This window comes from Mastigoproctus giganteus, chromosome 12, assembly GCF_048544385.1.
Source record: "Mastigoproctus giganteus isolate SK-2022 chromosome 12, ASM4854438v1, whole genome shotgun sequence".
Classification (NCBI taxonomy): domain Eukaryota; kingdom Metazoa; phylum Arthropoda; class Arachnida; order Uropygi; family Thelyphonidae; genus Mastigoproctus; species Mastigoproctus giganteus.
The window spans coordinates 120,441,576-120,461,603 of NC_143586.1; the positions used below are offsets into that span (position 1 = coordinate 120,441,576).

General features: G+C 42.0%; 1 protein-coding gene across 1 annotated transcript in view; it reads left to right on the forward strand.

The window, feature by feature from the left end:
• Nucleotides 1–10,658: 10,658 nt before the first annotated feature.
• Nucleotides 10,659–20,028, forward strand: part of LOC150077368 (MAM and LDL-receptor class A domain-containing protein 1-like) — a 47,655-nt gene continuing 38,285 nt past the window's right edge. Inside the window, exons 1-2 of the mRNA XM_090385873.1 lie at nt 10,659–10,731; nt 13,758–13,787. Of these exons, the coding sequence (XP_090241999.1) occupies nt 10,659–10,731; nt 13,758–13,787 (103 nt within the window). The remainder of the gene's footprint in view (nt 10,732–13,757; nt 13,788–20,028) is intronic.

Here is a 20,028-nt window from a genome sequence, read left to right on the forward strand (position 1 = left end):
TGAGTTGTGTTGAGTTTTGAATTTTAAATAGTTTTATGTTTAAAATATAATGTTTTAGTTACGGCAAAGAATAAATCACTGAAGTAGCATTATCCGCATATAAACTTCAGCTTAGGAGGTGGATATGCTAAGGTGTTCTTAATGGATGTCCTATATGTAGATCAAAGGATCATACACAAGCAGATTGCTCAAGCAGTTGGGACAAATTCCGTTTGTCCCAACAGCAAAGGGAGTCACCCTACATTTTCTAAATCAACCAATCTGTGAAATGTGGAAACCCGGAAAGAAAATACAAAAAAAAAATAAAAATACAAAATAAAGTCACATATCTTGTGAGTCACGCAAACGAATTATGTCACCATGCCTAGTATATCCTATGCATCATGCACCCGAAGCTATCTTTCAACTACAGTTTAAACAGACATGTCCATACTACTCAATACCTCTAGCGAACTGGATTAAAGACCCTTATCAGCCTCGGGAAAAGATACTCCTAAAACTAAAACTCCAAATAGGATCCCAACTGATACTCCAATGGTCTCGCATGATAGTGAAAAATTGAAAGCTACTAAAGCTACCATCTCTACATTGAAAGTTACCATCTCTTCTATCATGCAGTATGACTGATATCTTTTGACGTTATGATAAACACCATGGCGAGATCCAAACTGACTTACGTTTTGAGGGTCATCATCATCACCAGCCATTTTCAATCCACTGCAGAATGAAGGCCTTTCCAGTTCCTTCTTTTTTGTGCAATGGCCATCCATTTACTACCCACAAACTCATCAATTTCATCTGTCCATTCCCGTTGTTGTCTTCCAGGTTTTCTTCTAGCTCCCTTTGGGTACCCTTCTGTTATTTTCTTAGTCCATCTGTCATCATGTCTTCGAGCTATGTGTCCTGCGCAAGACCATTTTAGTTCTTTAGTTTTGATAAGAACGTCCTTTATTTGAGTTCACTGTCTAATCCATGTGTTTCTCTTCTTATCTAACAGTGTGATTCCCGATATAATTCGTTCCATTCTTCGCTGTTGTAGTTCTCAGCTTCTCTTGCATTCTTTTGGTGCGTGCCCAAGTTTCACTTCCATAAGTCGTGTAAAGTGTATTTAGGGTCAAATGGCACCAGGGGTTTCCCCCATCTCCGCGTTGCTTTCATAGTGGGTGAACCAATTCGCTGGGAAATGCCAGAGATTTAAAAGGTATAGATATTGTATATGTGTAGTGTCATGTACCGTTGTTCATCTGGTCGTTTAGCCGCTGGACCCCTGCTGAGGCCCAACTTTTCACCACTTTCGCTCCGTGGAGGCAGACCAGGAAACACTAGTAGACTAAGATTTACTCTGGCAGGTCCTGCGGCTTAATTTCCTGAGATTTCGGCGGCTAGGACCTAAAGAAAAAAAAATATATATTTATTTATTTTATTTTATTTTTTGTTGGTAAATTCGATGAGGAATAACGCTAAATTTTTGAAAGCCCGAATGTATCGGCAAAAAACGTAATTTGGAGATAATTAAATCAATTCCATAAGTCATGGTGGGGAGTATACATTAGTTCATTATTTTACGTTTCAGACAAATTGGGATATTGCTTCTCAGTATGTGACTATATTTCCTGAACGCCATCCATCCAAAATTTATTCTTCTCTTGCCTTCCAGCCATTTATCATTATTACAGCTAATGACTTATCACAGATAAGTATATGACTACACCTTTACAATTACTGCTCCTTCAATCATTATACAGTATCCCTTTCCGTGGCATACTTGTTCATCATTACTTTTGTTTTAGCCATATTCATCTTTAGTCCAAAATCTTTACTAACTCTGCATAACTGATTAAGATTTTCCTCTAATTCTTTGGGATCGTGGCTTATGACCACAATGTCATCTGCAAATCGTAAATGGTTTAGGTACTCTCCGTTTACATTGACTCCTTTCTGCGACCAGTCCAATCTTCTGAAAGCTTCCTCATGGGCAGCAGTAAACAGCTTCGGAGATATTGTGTCTCCTTGTCGAACTCCTTCCTCAATTTTAAATTTCCTACTGTCTTTGTCTAGTCTAATAAAGGAGGTAGCATTCTCATATATTTTCTTCAAAATCATAATGTGTGGTATCTGTGCCTTGTCTTTCCAGTGCCTGAAACATTGCCTTATGCTGTATGGAGTCAAATGCTTTTTCATAATCCACAAATGCCAGGCATAATGGTGTTTTTTATTCATTTGCCTTCTCCATTAGCTGTGAGATTACGTGAAGGTGATGCATAGTTGAGAAGCCTGTCTTAGCAAAGGAATGTAAAGCAAAGGGAAGAATTAAAATTTGAAATCAAAAAGACCAATATATTACAAAAATTAAAAAACTGACTTTATCCTGTAGATTACAGGATAAAGTCAGGTTAAAGCCAGCTTACTGTGTGTTTGGACCGGAATCGGTGAAACAGCTGCGTGTGGTGTATGTATATAGTGTATATATTCTTACACACTACTTTTTAAGCTTATATTCTGGTTTAATTTAATTTGGATTAAATTTTCAGTTGTAATATGGCTACAGTTATGCGGCGTTAATGCTATTAATGGGGAGAAAAACTTTGACCTAATATATATATATATATATATATATATATATATATATATATATATATATATATATATTTTGTGTTTTTATTATTTTAGTTAGTGTATATATATATATATATATATATATATATATATAACGAATATAGCAAATGAATTAACAATTATTATAACAGAATAAACATTTGTTATAGCACACTAAACAATAAAAACTATAACCTAAAAGGAGAAGAACTGATTAATGCCATCGATAAATGTCTAGATAGAACATTACATCAGTCTTATTATGTATGAGCATAGTTTTTGAGCAGTAATTAAAAGCAAGCAAATATATAAGTTGGTAGTAGCTAAACGCTATGATAGCTGTAACTAGTCCATGGTACTAACCTGGTAAGGATTCACATAGATAATGGAAATATCAATTATTGAAAAAACGAAAAATAATAAAACTTAAATATAAAAAATAATTACTAAATAATTATGTCATGTCAATTATAGGAAAGAGTAACACATTGAAAGGTACTTTATCAAGGGCTAACCCCTTCAATGTGTCCTCCTACAATTAACGAGCTATCAGTTTCTGATATCATCAGCCTGTTATTCCCTGCCGAATAGTAGTAAAAGATATCAATAAGAAAGATGACTAAGTTAACCGAAATTTAAGGTAGTTAAACGAATTTCAGGTGGTTAACAGGCTAGATGACTTTAGCCCGACCGATAGCCAAGGCACATCGAAAATCAAGCAGAAAACAAATAAAAGTGGTAGTTGAGAACCAATAGTTTTTCGAATAATATAAGGTTGGTGGATGACAAAGGAGCATCAGCTAAAAAAAGGAGAACGGATACAGGGTAATATATATATATATATATATATATATACGATTGTGTGTGTGTGTGTGTGTGTATATATATATATATATATATATATATAAATAATTAATTAATAAAAATAGATTGTAGTGATATACAGAAAGACTAACAAAAGAATGAAAAAATAATAATATCTTTAGAATGGAATATGGATCCTGGACACTACTAGTAATAGTAGAAATTTCCATAATGAAATATAGGAAAATAGATTAGATAAGCATATGGGTAGGGGGTGCTGACCTGACAAGTGTGGCAACAATGGAAAAAATTAAAAGAGCCTGAAAACTAAAAGCAGATTACATAATAAATTTATATAATCAAATTAAACGAAAATAGATAAGTGGTACTTAATGCTGTATGCCCAAAATTTTAACTATGTCATCAAGGGCCGGCAGCCAAAACCAAAGGAAGCACAGCAAAAAGCAAGGTCTCTGTTTCTGTATACTTGCTCTTTCGGTTGATTCTCATCAAGTATTGTTTCTAATCTTAGTAATGATCCTTGTGAACAACTTGTAGATGTGGGATAACAAGCTAATTGGTCTATAATTTACAATTTCTGATTTATCTCCTTCCTTATGCAGAAAAACTGTGATTCCATTTTTCCACTCCTTCGGCGCCACACCTTTTCTAATGTATTTTGTGAAGAGTCTTGCCAGTTTTTGTGTCATGTCTCTTACCCCCAATGTTAACAACTCTACAGTAACTTCATATTCCCCCGGAACTTTCTGATTCTTCATTTTCTTCAATGCATGTTCTACCTCATCAGGAAGAATATCGGGTATGTCGTATGTGTTGCTAATTTGCAATCCATCTTCCCCACTGCTGGCATCATTCCCTGGCTCCTTGTATAGTTCTCTCTAGTAGTCTTCTGCTATTTAAATTATGCCTTCTCTGCTATTTATAAGTACACCATCGCTATTCTTCAGTTTCAGTATAATTTGTCTTTCTGTATTACTGCTCATGGCTACTGATTTAAATCCTTTTTTTTTCTTTAATGCTTGTTCTACTTTTCTTGTGTTAAATTTTCTTATGTCCTCTCTGAGTCTCTTTTTAATGGCTTTGCATAACTCAATATACTCAATTTTCTCTTTGTCAGTGTTTTTCTTGTTCTTCATTTGTCGTCTTCGGTTCATCATGACAAGTGTTTCTTGACTAATTTTTTCTTCTTTGGATTTCTTTTTCCCTATAGGTTTCTTGGGCTTTATCACTTTCAGAAAGTTGTAATATTCCTCGTCGATATCTTGGTCCTGAGCAGTCTGCAGAAGCTCGAACTTGTTCTTAAGTTCCAGTACATACTGCTTTTTCTCCTCTTCTGTTTTCTCAAAGACCTTTGTATTATTTACTCGAGTCAGTTTTTTTCCTTTCTTTTCTTACATCTATATCAAGTGTGCATTTTACCATTCTCTGATCACTTCCAACATTTACCTTATTCAGGAGGCGCCTCCGTAGCCAGGTGAGACGGAGCAGCACTGCGTAACACACGCTTCTTGATTAGACCGGGGTTCGATCCTGTCACCACCAAATACGGATGATGCGGAAAGGTCAGGGAATGACCATGTGCTTGAGGGTTTGGTGTTTTCCTCTTCACGCTGACCAGGCGTCTTGAAGGGAACCACTCGTCACGTTCGTTGCGGCGTCTCCGTAGCCAGGTGGGAAGGAGCAGCAGTGCGTACCACACGCTTCTTGATTAGACCGGGGTTCGAGCACGTCACCACCAAATATGGAGGATGCGGAAAGGTCAAGGAATGACCCCATATTCCGGAGCAATATGGCCTTAGTTGCTAATGCTCCTAAAAACCAAAACAACAACAACAACAACAACGTTCGTTGCCATCTAAGTGACGTAACAGGGCTTACCATCGAGAAGGTGTGCATGAGTGGATTTTAGGGAGGCAGGCCAACTAGACTTCTCCTAAATCTTTGAAATAGAAAGATATTGGATCCATCAGTGTTTTAGACCATGTCTGATAACACACATAATGTTTTTTCCCCCTCTAAGCCCCTTTCGAGGGTATAACTCTAAAACGGTGTTCACAGGCCAGCTGCTAGTTAGTACACTGGACCCAACCTATTGTTAACTCTCTAGGAGGCTTTCGGATCAGCTAATGTATAATCTTGCTACCTATACTCTGCCAGACAGTGGATGGACGGAGTCCGAGTATTGTGTTATGCGGTGGGCATTGTCGAGGCCACGTTATGTCAAGGATCTGGGTATATTCTTACCATGTGTACGCCATATCCAAAAATTTCATTACTTCATACAGCATGTCTATCCTCCCACTTTTTCTTACTATTGAATACACCATGAATTATCAAACTAATAGAGCAAGCTTATCTGAGAAAAGATCTAAACCTCCCAAACACTTCCTAGTTCATTTCGCAAATATACGTGATCTCAGTTCTAATCTCAACGATGTCCATTTCCACTTAGTCTGCCAAACCCCATCCACTTTTTCTGACAGAATCTTATCTCAGTTATCGGTTGATTCAACCACTGCTCACCTCAGTTGCTCAAATTATTCACTGTGTGATTCCTTTCGCCTCAAAGGTGGTACTTGTGCATATGTCCCTTCCGATATTTCCCGTCAGAAAGTTCGTAATTTGGAATCTGATCTTTTCGATCTTGTCAAATTCATCTGTTATTATTAGTTACATAGTACAAGGAAACGTGAGGCTTATGCTTCACCAGCCAATAAAAAAAATAATAATTCCCGAGTTACCCTGAGAGAGAGAGAGAGAGAGAGAGAGAGAGAGAGAGAGAGAGAGAGAGAGAGAGAGTAGAATGGTGATATCTAGCTCAGGACCCTGGGTGTGCCAAGCCCATACTCACCAGATGTGAGCCCCTGGAATTATTTGTGTCTACCGTTCTCCCAACTCCACTGATAACTTAGAACTCTAACTTCCTCTCTTTGTAACTTGACTTTCTCCAGTTCAACTTTCCTAACACAGAGGAAATTTTCCTTGGTATTTTTAATGTTCATGACTCTAGCTGGCTTCCGTTTTCTAGTCACACAGACTCAGCTGGTCGAGATGCTGAGGCTTTTGCAATTACTAATGACGTCGCACAGGTTGTTCACTTACCTACCAGAATACCGGACAAGCCAAGGATAAAGCTGATCTGCAAGCATCCCATTTTTGTTCCAGCTCGTGTATTAATGTTCTTGGTAAAACTCCTCCCACGATTCCCAACATGCTGCGTTCAATGCCTCATGTGGTCTTCCGTCAAAAGGATGTCAGAAGGATTTTGACGAATCTCGATGCTAAGTAAGGTCTAGTTGGTATTTCTCCAGGTCTAGTTGGTATTTCTCCACTTGTTCTCAAAACCTGTGCTCCTGAACTTACTCCTATTCTTTGCCGCTTTTTTCACTTTCTTGTTTCAAAAGTGATTTTCCTTCTGCTTGGAAATTTGCTCCTATCCAGACAGTTCCTAAAAAGGGTGACAAATTCTTCCGATCAAGTTATCGTCCCATTGCAATTACTTCTACTCTTTCTAAAGTAATGGAGAATTCAATTAACCGCCAACTCTTAAAGTACCTAGAAACCTTCCGTCTGATCAATGATCGCCAGTATGGATTCCATCAGTCGATGCACTGGTGATATTCAGGCTTATGTTACCCATTTATGGACAAATTCAATGGAAAAGTTCGTTGAAACACAAGCAGTTGCTCTTGACATCTCAAAGGCTTTCGATCGTGTTTGGAATAAAGGTCTTCCAAACAAGCTTCCATCTTATGGTTTTCCAATTGTTTTTTGTAATTGGTTATCCAGTTTTCTCTCTGATCGCTCACTGAGGGTGATGGTAGATGGCTCTCTGTCTTCTAACTTCTCCACTAATGCTGGTGTCCCCCAAGGTTCAGTTCTTTCCACTTCTCTTTTCCTCTTGTATATTAATGATCTTCCATTGACTGGAAATCCTATCCATAGTTTTGCCGATGATAGCACATTGCATTCCACTTTCCATTTTGAGAAACCTTCCAACCCTCAATCAGCTTCAACTTCTCGAATATCCGCAATTCCTTAAATGCCGATCTTCAGGTAATTCTCCAGTGGGGCATAGACAACTTAGTTGATTTCAATCCTTCTAAAACTCAGTCTTGTTTTATATCACGTATAAAGGATTCTTCTGCTCATATGCTTATCTTTGGTGACACTCCGATTTCTAGGCAAAATGATATATCTTTTTTGGGGATTACTCTGACTTCTAATCTGTCTTGGCACAAGCACATTACAAATATTACTTCCTCTGCATCTAAAAAACTTGGTTTTCTCTTTCGCTGTCGGCGTTACTTTTCTTCCAAACAGCTGTTCACTCTGGTACAAATTGCAAATCCGCTCTACCATGGAATATTGTTCCCACATCTGGGGCTGTGCCCCTGAAACCTTCCAAATTCACCTCTAACAATTCTGGGGATATGTAAGGCTCTGAAGATGTGGATTTACCTTTTCTGGCTTCTTTGTTCAACTCCATCGCACTCTAATTTCTTCTGTCAAATAGTTTAGATTTTTCCTTTGTACTCAGTGGAGATGGTTTTGGTGGTCGCATTGCAAGTATAGCATTTGATAGTGTAAAGTGTATTCGTGTCAAACGGCACCAGGGGTTTTCCCCCATCTCCGCGTTGTATACATTGTCATGTGAAACAGAACACTGTTGAGGCTAGAGATTTAAAAGTGTATGGATTTTGTACATGTGTACTGTCGGGTACCGTTGTTCATTTGGTCATTTAGCCATTGGATCCCTACTGAGGCCCAACGTTGCCCACACTTGGCCCCGTGGAGGCAGACCAGGTACACCAGTATTACAACTATTTACTCTGGTAGGCCCTGCCACCTAATTTCCTGAGATTTCAGTGGCTAGGGCCTATGTAAAAAAAAAATGGGGTAGACACTAGAGGTTTAGGTAAGGCCGAGATAGGTTTTAAATGAAGGTTAGGTTAATTTTTTACATTGAAGTTTAGCAGCTTGCAGTGGGACATTCACGGTCGGTAAAGGTAGAGTGGGGGAAGACTGAAGATTTGGCGGAACAGATAGAAGTATGGGAACGAAAGAGAAGGCGATCCCATCAGTGTCAGTGGAGCAAGCCCTACCAGGGAGAAAAGGGGGAGGCAGGGGAGGGGATGAGACAGAGGCCCATCTCTTCCCCTTCCCTGCCTAGGGATGGGGCTTTAAAAGTGAACTGGGAAAAGGTGCCCAGTTCAGAACGCCAGGCGAAGTGCTGCAGCAGAGTTGCTGTGGTCATGTGTTCCAGTCGTTGCGTCGCACATGGGAGAAAGAGTCCCGTCCAGAGAGAGATCATTGTCTAGTAGGAGTCCGCATATATGGAGTCGGATCGTCTATCATTTGCGATGGATGTTCAATCCTAGCAGAGAGAGAGTGAGGTCCCACCATAACGGCTATAGTCTGGTTCAGTTTGGATGCTCATGTGCAGGGAGCCCTGGGCTAACGGCGTGCATTATTGATTGCAATTTGTGTTTTCCTTCTTGCAAATAAGTCTTGTGCAAATTTGGCGAGCGCACTATATTCATCGAAGCTGTCCAGGAGATGGTGTTCCCGGTCCTGAGGTAAGTAAGTTAGTCGGGTGATTAGGCTTCCACGTAGGTCGTCGTACAGTTGACATTCGTGCATCAAATGTTGCCAGCTCTCGCGTTCCCCACATGGACAATGTGGGTCCTCCACAAGCCTAAAGGCTGCAAGTTTTTCATTGAAAGATCCGTGACCCGTCAGGAAGTAAGTGGAGTGCAGTCCTGGGCGGAGCCAAGGCGGTGATTTAGAGTACACTTTGTGTATGTCCGGAAGAAATTTCCTTGTCACTTCTCCTTTGGTGCTGTTTGTCCATCGGGTTTGCCATTCTTGTTTTAGATGCCCCAATAATCGGATCTTTTCTGTCATTTGTAGGTTCGATGGTGTACCCCATGAATGTGACGGGCATCCCTTTAGATAGGTAGTATGACAAGCCACACCTGACAATATCCAGGTGCAGCGGGAGAACCCCCGCCAGCACCTGGAGCGCATGCATACTGACAGTCCTGCATGCGCGGGTTATTGTTAGGATTGATCTCTGGATTGAATCAAGAATTCTTTTATTTATGGCCATGGCTGTCTTGTGGAACCAGATTAGAGCAGCATATGAGATTGCTGGTATAAATGTAGCCTTATAGTAGAGAGAGAGTGTTCGCTTTTTCAGGCCCCAGTCACGCCTTGTAACACGGGCAACCAGTGCAGAGTAGTTTCTAATTTTTATTCTTAGTTGCTTGAGATGAGGTGGGAAGGAGAGATTGTTGTCAAGGATGACACCTAGATATTTCATTTGGGTGGTAAGCTTTATCGTTTTTCCTTTTATTTTAATTTGCGGAGGTCTTCTGATATTTAATGATCCTTTGAGAAGGATCGACGTTGTGTTTGTCGGTTCAATTTGTAGGAAGTTTTCTTTTGCCCATTGTTGTAGGATCTCTAGGGCATGGTTTGCCTGTATCTCCAGTTGGGCCCTGGAGTCTGCCGCCACCATCAGTGCAAGGTTATCTGCGAAGGCTTGACACTTTACTTCCCCCAAGTTGCTGTCAAGGAAGTCGTCGAAGACGGGGGCCAAGCAGGGGGCCAAGAACGGACCCCTGTGGGCATCCTCTATGGATATTTCTTGTTATTCTTTGGAAGGGCGCTATGACTTCAATTCTTCTTTGGGACAGGTATGCTTTGATAGTATTGTAAAGGTTTATGGGCGCATGCGCTTTGCGGAGTCTGCCAAGGACGCTTGGCTACCAGAGAAAGTCGAACGCCCTAGCAAAATCCACAGCGATCACCAGAAAGTATTTACTTTGGCATGCATTGGCAGTATTTATAAGGTTCCTGATGGCTTCGATTGTTGACAGTCCCGGCCTGAAGCCATATTGGTTTGCTGCCTCGAGTTTTCTGTGGAGTAGTACTGTTAAATCCGCTTGTACAAAAGTCTTTCATAGAGCTTGCTTAAGACCGACAGCAAAGCAATGGGCCGATAGGAGGTCGGAAGAGTTGGGTTTCTCTTAGGATTTTTTAGGATTAATTTAGTATTGGCAATTTTCCAGTCCTTGGGGAAGTACCCCTGTTTCAGACAACAGTTGTAGAGTCGAAGTAGGAGTCCTGGTGTTAAATCCACAACACGCTTAATGATTTCCGGTTCAAGCATATCCTTGCCCGGACATAGTTTTTATCTGCGCAGCAGCGCTCTGAAGCTCTTCCTGCTCTGAATGGCTGTTCCTGGTTGTCAGTGGCGTAGTCATCGTTTTCTTCACAAAGCCTGCGTTGTGCTTGTGACTGCGGGTAAACCTGCTCCTTGAAGATGGAGTTGAGGATGTTTTCAATCGACTGCTCCCACGATGTTGTAAGCAGTCCCTGCGGTGTTCTGGTAGTAGTAAGGATTTCCCCCCCTGGGGAGTTTGTTGGTGGTAACTTTATATACCCCCCCCCACCCAGGGGTCTGTGTTTCCCCATGTTGGAGACGAGTTGCTCCCAGGAGTTTCGTTTGCTTCTTCTGATCGAGTCCGTATACAGGTTTCTGGCAGCCTTGTAGCGCTGTCTCATGACTTCTACTTCAGCTTCTGGCCAAGAGCGCCGGGCTCTTTGAAAATTCTTTTCTGCGAATGATGACCTCCTTCCGCAGTGACTGCAGATCCCGATTCCATCAAGGCACTGCCCCTGGGGATGGAATTTTCTTCTTAATTGCTATCTTGCTGACTTTGGTGATGTGTTCCGTAATCTTTCGTTGAAGGAGATCCGGATCCTCTTCCAGCACCAGGTCCTGCTGTCCAGCATTTACTGCTGTGAGGAGCTTCTCAGCAAACAGATTCCAGTCTGCCTTGTTTATTGCATATCGGTTGTCCAGTTGTCTTGGGACCGGAGTTCTGGTTAGTGTCCTAGAGATTTTCAGCCTGATGACACGGTGATCGGAGGTTGTCCAGGAGTTTTCTACCCTCCAGTCGAAGACGTGGGCGGCCGTGTTGGTGGATGCAAGTGAGATATCAATCGTTGCCTCCCACAGTGTATTGCAAAAGGTGGGGAGTTGGTGCGGCTGGTTGAGTATGGCTAGGGGTGACATCGCAAGGAAGTTTTCCAAGAGCTGGCCATTATTTTTTCCTCTTCTATCTTCGGTTGCACTATGCCAGGCAGGCGAGCGGCAATTGGCATCTGCTCCGACGATGATTTTCTGGGTTGGAAGGACATCCAAGAGGTGTTGAAGGTAGTTTATGGCAAAAGTGATTTCTTCCCCCGGTCTACAATATAAGGAGACCACATAGAAGGAACCTATGGGTGTGATTATGTGGGCGCAAGCTGCCCAGGTCGTACATAACTGCTCACTTTGGTGGCTGTTATATTAGGATTCCTGATGAGTACTGCCGCCCAGGGAGTGTCTTCATCACACTGAATGGTCTTGTAAATCAAAGGATACCCCTTTACCTTTTTTGCGTTGGAATATGGCTCTTGGACGATAATTATATCGGCATTTTCCTCGTCGGCCTTCACTCTGAGCTGGTCAGCCACCGCTCTGCGTTGTGCTGGAAGATTTTGATTTCCGTGGTATTGAATTGTTTTGGCCTAGTTCCCATAATCGGTCCTACTCTGGTACATACTCTTGGCTTTTGTATACGAAGGGCACTTGGGATCTCTTATGGAATGATTGCTATTCATTTTCGCTGCCTTGCAGTTCGCACAGACGGGTTCTTTGGACTTGTTTGGGCAGCTATTAAAGTTGTGCCCTTTGTCGGAGCAGTGGCCGCATGTTGTTGTTGTTTGAACACAGAAGTGTGGCCGAACCTGCAACATTTAAAGCATTTGGGAACGATCACATGTTCCCTGAAGCGGTGACAGCTCCACTCGATGTATATTCTCGTTTGGGTTTTTATCGCTTGCCAGGCCTCAGGGGAGAACTCTACAATCCAGTTATTGGCGTTTCTGTCTTTAGGCTTGGTCGCATATTTTGGAATTACTGACCTTTGCTGGTTTTGGTCGGGGAGCCGATCCCGAAGGTTCCTAACCCGTGCTATCATTTGTGTAGTCACCAGAGAGTACCTGAGAGTGTTCGACATGTTGAATTATAAATTCTTTTACGCCGATATTTTTTTATTAAATACGTTGGAGAATGACGAAAGAAATAGGATGACACAATCAATAGGGGTAGTGATTGGGTCATGCGTCGCTCGTGCCAGGTATGGAGTGGTACAATGATGTGGGGGGAAGGAAATGAATCATTGCGTGTGGCATTTTCTTGGGCGATTTTTGTCGATTCACGGATGCATTGAAGGTATATGTGCTCTATACGCCTTACAACGCTGACTACAGTGGATATCCCCCCCCCGCCCGCCTTACGATTAGTTCACTGTACAATCAAAGTACTTTACGATGGACATTCCACAACAGAATACCATATCGTATAGTGAAGTTTCACTTCAAAAATTTGCCGCGTGCAAATGCAAGCGGCATGCAAGCTTGGGGTCTGAATGTCTGCCCTCAAACGTGCTAACCTAGAAAAATAAACAATAATAATAATAATAAAAAACCACTTGACTGGATAGCAAAATAAAGAAAAAGGAGAAGCAAAAGGTAAAAAAGAAATGCAAATCTCGTCCCGAGAGTACCCAGCATGTTGGGCAATGCAAAAGACAGACACCACACAAACCCTAGTTCCAAAAACAACCACATGCCACTATTAACATGAAGACAGGACCATAGAAAATGAAAAAAAAAAAAAAGAGAATGAGCTTTCTTTTTCGTCTTGAGGGAGGATATATATATTTTTTTTGAGAAACTCGGATTTTTAATCCTGCCATACAAACAAATTATTTCATGAATATAATATAAATCCTTTATAGATAGAACACACTGAAGCTTCCTTGCTAAGGCTATCTCACAGTTTGATCTTAATGACCAAGCCTCGATCATTTCCTGAATCTTCCCCTTCTATCTTTTCACGCAATAGAAATTTATTTCAGAAGATTCAGTGTGGGTAATCGAAAATTGTATCAGCTGATAATTAAACATCTTAAATATTTTAAAATATTCTTAAAAAATATTTTAAAGTAAATTCCTAATGTATTAAATTTTCTCCGGAGTGAATGGATTGCGTGCTCAGCAGACGTCACTATTTGTTTATTTTTCTGCAGAATAACATTAATGTTTTAACATGTTTCTGAAATGAATTTTTCCGAATACAGGAAAATTTTCTTTTCTTAGAATTGAATTGCATGACATTGTTGTTGTTAATTAGGCAACACAATTTTTAATACGAGAATATACTTGATTTTTTTCTACTTATGTATTGGCCATAATAACGGGTTTTTTTCTTCTTGCAGCTCTGCCACCTGGAGCAGCCTCAACCATTGGTGAGTTATTCAGTATATTTTTTATTTTACATAAAATACAATGTGACTGCACTTTTGTTGCTATATTCAAATACTGTGTCTATAACTTTCAAGAAAAAAGTACTTGAAACATAACATTTATAGAAAAACTGTTTCATTGATTTTACCATCGGTTGGTTTTTATTATTGTTATCAATTTCAGAAACTGAAGGTGGAAATTAAATAATACACGAAACTTCCTTTTAGAAGAAGAGCTCTTTATTGCATAAAAAAGGCACACACCGTACACCCTTCACGGCTACAAGCCAGGGGTTTACAGTAAAGGCTAATACAATGTAATAAACAAGGATGAGATAAGAGAAAAAAACAATATTATTACTAATTATACAAATGTAGGATTAAACATTGGAAAACAAACGAAAAATTTACATATGAACATATATACACAACAGCATGTTATCATGTTAAATTATATTCCAGGAAGCAGTCCTTTTACAGTGCTGGAATCATCTGAGCAGGCGCAGAAAGTTGGAATACTGTAGTGATAGATCCATGGCAGTGAAGGACAGGTCTTTGGGAGCAGGTTCTAATGTCCTGTGACGTGGTCCTGAGAAGGAAGTCAATGGAGTAAGTTCTGCCTATATTTTTTATCGACTGCGAACTGGTTGAGGTCGCCGTCCAAGGAGTGTATGTACTGCAGGATTTGCACGGGTAAGAACCGATCGGATAACTTTAACGGTTTGGGATGGGCTGAAGGACTGGATTTGCCAAAAGGCTTGGGACCTCCAACTGCAGTTAGTCCAGAAGTCTGGGTCCGAAATAATGCCAACCATCATTTTTACAGCAAGGACGAGCCTTCTCTCATGGATAATGGCAGGAAGACGTCTGATGTTTAGAGCTGCTGTCATCTGGGTGGTCCTTCGTGCAGGGGGAAGCCGAAATTTCCATATGGCCCACTTCAAAATTCTCCTGCAAAAATCCGTCTCAGATGCGTTACGGCAGTTGAGGTCCAGACTTCTGCGCCATAAAGCACGACCGGATAGACACATGTCTTAATATACCTGCACCCAACGGCCTGGTCATGTACATGCATAAGGTGTTGCTCAAGCATCCACCGGAGTCGACAGAACTTTATTTGCAAGTGGTCTATGTGTTGTAGAAAGGAGAGCTTCTGGTCTAAAATGACGCCCAGATCGGTGTGTTGCTGAACAGCAGAAATCGCAGATCCTCTTATATTGGGTTGCACCATCGTTGGGTTCCGTTTGAGCGAGAAAGTCAACTGTCTCGACTTCTCAGGATTGATGTGAAGGCTGAAACCGGAGAGGATGGTCTCGAGGTCCTGGATTTTCTGTACGATTAAGGCATTTGTATAGTCAGCAGTGTCTCCTGGGTTGATAGCAGTGAACAGCTTTATATCATCAGCGAAGGTGATAATATCAGTTCGGCCCGTCACGAAAGGCAGAAGAACAGCTGAGAACAACATACCAGAGAGGACTCACCTTGTGGGACTCCAGCTGTAATAGTTCTGGTGTAGCGCCGATTGGCATCGCGAACAATAATAGTCCTGTTCTCAAGCATTGTCTGAATGAACCAGAGCACGTCTCCTCCAATGAGGTAATACAGTACTCACGTACGCCTTGCCAACGCGTGAACGGATACGGAATCAAATGCTGTCTGGACGTCGATATAAGTAACGGTGATTTCCGAACCTTGTTCAAATTCCTAGAGGATCTTGGTAGTGGTGGTGACTAGATTTCTAGCGGTGGATCTTGACCGGGTGGCATGGTGGATCTGCGGTGGCTGATATGGCATTATTTGGGCGGTTACCGTTTTCAGAAGAGATTTCTCAAATAGCTTTATTAGGCTTGATGCAGAAGAAATGGGACGGAAGTGACTGGACTGAGAAGCAGAGCGTATTTTTGGCAGCGGTCTTACTAGATAGACATGCTACATAGGAGGGAAGAATTTTTGGGAAGGATTTTGTTGAATAAAGACAGAATGAGATCAACAATAAATGTACTCAGGCATTTCAGCATAAACTGAGGAATCCCGTCGGCGCCAGATGCGGCTGTAGGTGCTAAACTATTTATTGCATCGATAAGCTGATATTTGGTGAGTTGAACTGAATTTAAGGGGTCTGTTGAAATCGGATTGATTGGGAATTTCATTGGTGTAGTGGATTCTGGCTGAACCGCAAACCTAGTTATATGGTCGAGCCAACTGCTCAGATTGAGTGAGTCGATGGCGTCCTCTGATTTGCTTCTATGGAAGGGCTTACCCTAATTTATGGTAGCCTCGGTGAAGTTTTATTGCCTCTCTGTCTTGTCCCTAAGAAAAAGCGCCATAGCTCGGGAGAAGGCAGTTCTGTCCGAGGGTAAGCCGTAGTTTTTCCACCGCTTGTGTATGTTCTGTTTGACGTGGAAGCTTTCAGAGACTTTTGGACTCCACCAGGCCCTTGAATGCTCTATAATGGTTAGTTTGTTTGTTGCAGCATGGAGAGAAATAGTGGCTATCCATCTTGTCATCAGGTCAATTCCGAGTTCAGGGTCGCTTTCCTCAAGGACACCCATGGGATTGCCTGGACTGCATAAACACACCTTTCAGGATTGAGGTATTTGGGCGCTGTAATTGTTTTGGCTGTGACTTTCCACCTGCCAGAAGTGATGGGCATTTCAGTTTGCACAGAGAATGATGGGGTTATGATCACAATGTATGTTGCTTGCCGGGTTTTGATTAGCTACACAATTTGCTGACGCGAACGCGAGGTCCAATGTGCTTTCACCCCTCGTGGGTGGTGTGCTCACCAGTTTAAGACCTAATATTAAATTTTAAAAAAATTAAATTTTCTGTTTATACACCGGGACGACCAAACGGTCAGAGAAGTTCACAAGATAGAAAGATTACAAGAAACAGCATCGTATTCAGTAGTCACGGGCTTGAACCCCGGTCACTCAAGGCACGTGTACTTATGCACCCGTGCGCCTGACCGCTAGGCTACGGCGACGTCTAGATGCCGACTCAGTCTTCTCTTGAGGCTCCCCAGGGTATTTGGGAGATTGAAATCCCCACACATAACATGCTTCAGTGATATTACAACAATGCCAACTTACTGTCCCCAAATCAATATGGATTCAGAAAGGGTCGCTCCATTGTTGATGCACTGGAGAACATGATTGAAGGCGCAAAACGTACGGACAGAAAATATTTCTTAGCCATCTCAGTGGACCCTGCCGGGGCGTTTGACGCACTCTGCTGGCCAAGCGCCCTCGGCAGACTCCGTACAGCAAATCTCCCTAGCAACCTGTACCGATGCATAAAAAATTATCTATCACAGCGGAGCATAACCATCAGGACACCATATAGCAAAGTTATGCGCCAAATCTATAGAGGATGTTCCCAGGGCTCTGTCTTGGGTCCCCTACTATGGAACATCGTACTTGATGGGTTCCTGCAGAATGTCCGATCAAGCATATGCAGACGACTTAGTCCTTACCCTTGCCGCTGATACTAGATCCCAACTGGAAGCCGCAGCAAATAGAGCACTCGGAACTTTACAGGACTGGGCCTGGCACAACCACCTGGAAATCTCACCGGTAAAGACAAACTCCATCCTGCTTAAAGGCTCTCTGAACGTAGCGAGGCCACCGCAAATCAAAATCCAAGGGAGAACTATCCGGTTAACAACTGAGATCAGATACCTTGGAGTGATCGTGGATAGGAACCTATCTTTCACACGACACCTGAAATATCTACATACCAAGATTTGAAAATATACTGCGCTAGTGGCAGGAATCGCACGTCGGGACTGGGGATTGAAAAGCGACGCGCGCTTACCCTCTTCTATAAGGCTATGTTCACCCCCCATAATCACTTATGCATCTGGTATCTAGTTCCAAAGGCCACCACAGCAGTTAACAATGGTTTTCAAAGGCCACCACAGCAGCCACCACAGCTTGACTCGATTCAGCGTGTCATCCTGCTCACCATCACCAGCGCCTGCTGCACAGTCAGCACACATGCCTTGCAAGTGTTGGCCGGCGTGCTACCTCTAGATCTAGAAATAATCAAATATGGTTTGCTTTATGCTTTCCAAAGGTAAAGCCATCTCCTGTCTGGATTTTACCACCGACCCCTCAAATAACATCAAGACCGAGAAGAAGCGCATCACTGCATACTTGCAGCAGGTCTAGCAGTCTAGGTGGACACAGTCTACAAAAGGAAGTCACCAGAAAATTCATTCCTATAATAGCAACAGCATACCCAAAATCTCCCACATGGTTCTCCCCTGGCCTATACGTCACTTTTTTGTGAACTGCCCATGGATCTATCAGAGGAAAGCTCACTGCACTCGGGATCACCGAAAACCCACAATGCCTCTGTGGTTCCCTCGAAAGTTGGGAACACCTGATGTACGAGTGCGAAATATATGAAGATTTGAGATGCCTCCTCCTGACTAGGATACATTACCTTCCTAAAAACCAAGAACAGCCCATCCTCGAAAGAGAAGAAGATTATGTCGCCTTTACGCGCTACGCACAAGATTTATTCGCACGATGGAAGACCCTACCGTGGATATAGTCACTATTCCGATCATCATCAAAACCAAGAGAAGACAACCACCTATATTTTGGGAATCAATGCAGAGGCCTACCAGCAAATGAGACTACACCACCACCAAATCTAAGAAGATCCAGTATAGGACAACCACAGCTACATTCCTATTTATATCCCTACTGACTTAGACACAGATCACCGGATGACATCACCACTGAATTGACATCACGACCGGACCTGAATGACAAGAGCAAGAAGATTCTTCCAAATGGCGATCACGCTTGTGCTCTCTTGCACGGCAACTTTGTCCCACTTCCATCCCTTACTTTTGTCTGATGGATGTATTCCATTGTACCTGGGGGATGCCTTCTTCATCCCCCATTTTTCTACCTTTCCCCCCTTTTCTTGACTCTAAAGCCCACCCGCTCTAACTCTTTTTTTTTTTTTTTTTACATTGGTCTCTGTCAGGAAGTTTAGGCGACCCTGCAGAGACTAGCCAGAGAATAATGGGCAGCCTGGCTACCTCCTAGCGGTGTGTACGGGCACCGTGGGGTTCCATCAGGGGGCCCTGCGGCCAAATGCCAGGCCACCCAACAGAACCCAACGCAAAACTACGTATTCAACACAGAACACTTTTCTGGCATTTACAGTAGTTCTGTATTTCTTCACAGTGTACATATGGCGGAGATGTGGGAAACCACAGGGGGCTCCTGACCCTAATACTATGATGAATGGAGATGGCTAAGCAGCCAATTGAGGAGTTCATCCAAGTAAAGCGATGCCCCTATGGAGAAAAGGAATCCATACGAGAAGTGAGAAGCTAGTCCTTATTTGCTCACCACAACCCGCCAGCAGTACAGCCTACTAAGCTGGAGTGAAGGCCATCCCTTAGATGTATTAATCGACAAGCACCAGAGATCCCTCAGAAAGATGGAGGCAGCAGCAATAATTACCCAAGGGAATACCAACTTAAGACAAAGCAAGGGCCGGATGGAATAAAGTAAGTGGACTGTTACTTTCACGATATATAAGACACAAAGAAAATTCCAGGACATATATGTGGGTGTAGGCCTAAGGTTTGAGCAGTATAGAAAAAAGGAGTGTAGCAGCGAAAATGGAAATATGTTAGTCAACACAAATGAATGTATAAGAACTGAAGTACTTGTATGTTTATATATATATACATACACTAAGGCTCTGGTAGCACTAAGTAATAGATCGAGTGCTTTAGGTAAATGAATTGTGTTAATTTATAGGATAAGTTAAAGTTGTGATAACGTTAGGGAGAGCAGAGAGTTAATGCTCCATAGAAGGGAAAAGTTTCATAAATTAAGAAACCTGACACACACGTATAGGATGTTTCTCGTATTTTGTATTAAAACTGAATTGGAAGGGCTTCAAGAGTATAAGATTCCCATAATATCAGAAAGAATTATACATATACAAAGGGTACTAGGAAAGTTTTGCAATACAGCTTTGTTTATTTAATTTTTTCAAAGTAATTTCCTCTACATTCAATACACCTCTCCATCCTCCGAAACCAATCTTTAAACCAGTTCTGCCAAGTTTCACTAGGGAGTAAAGCACACTCGTTGTCCCAAGCCCGTAGAAGGTCCTCATCACTGGAAAACCGCCTCCCTTTTAGCTTCATTTTCACATGCGGGAACAGTGCAAAGTCGCAGGGAGCAAGGTCTGAACTGTAGGGAGG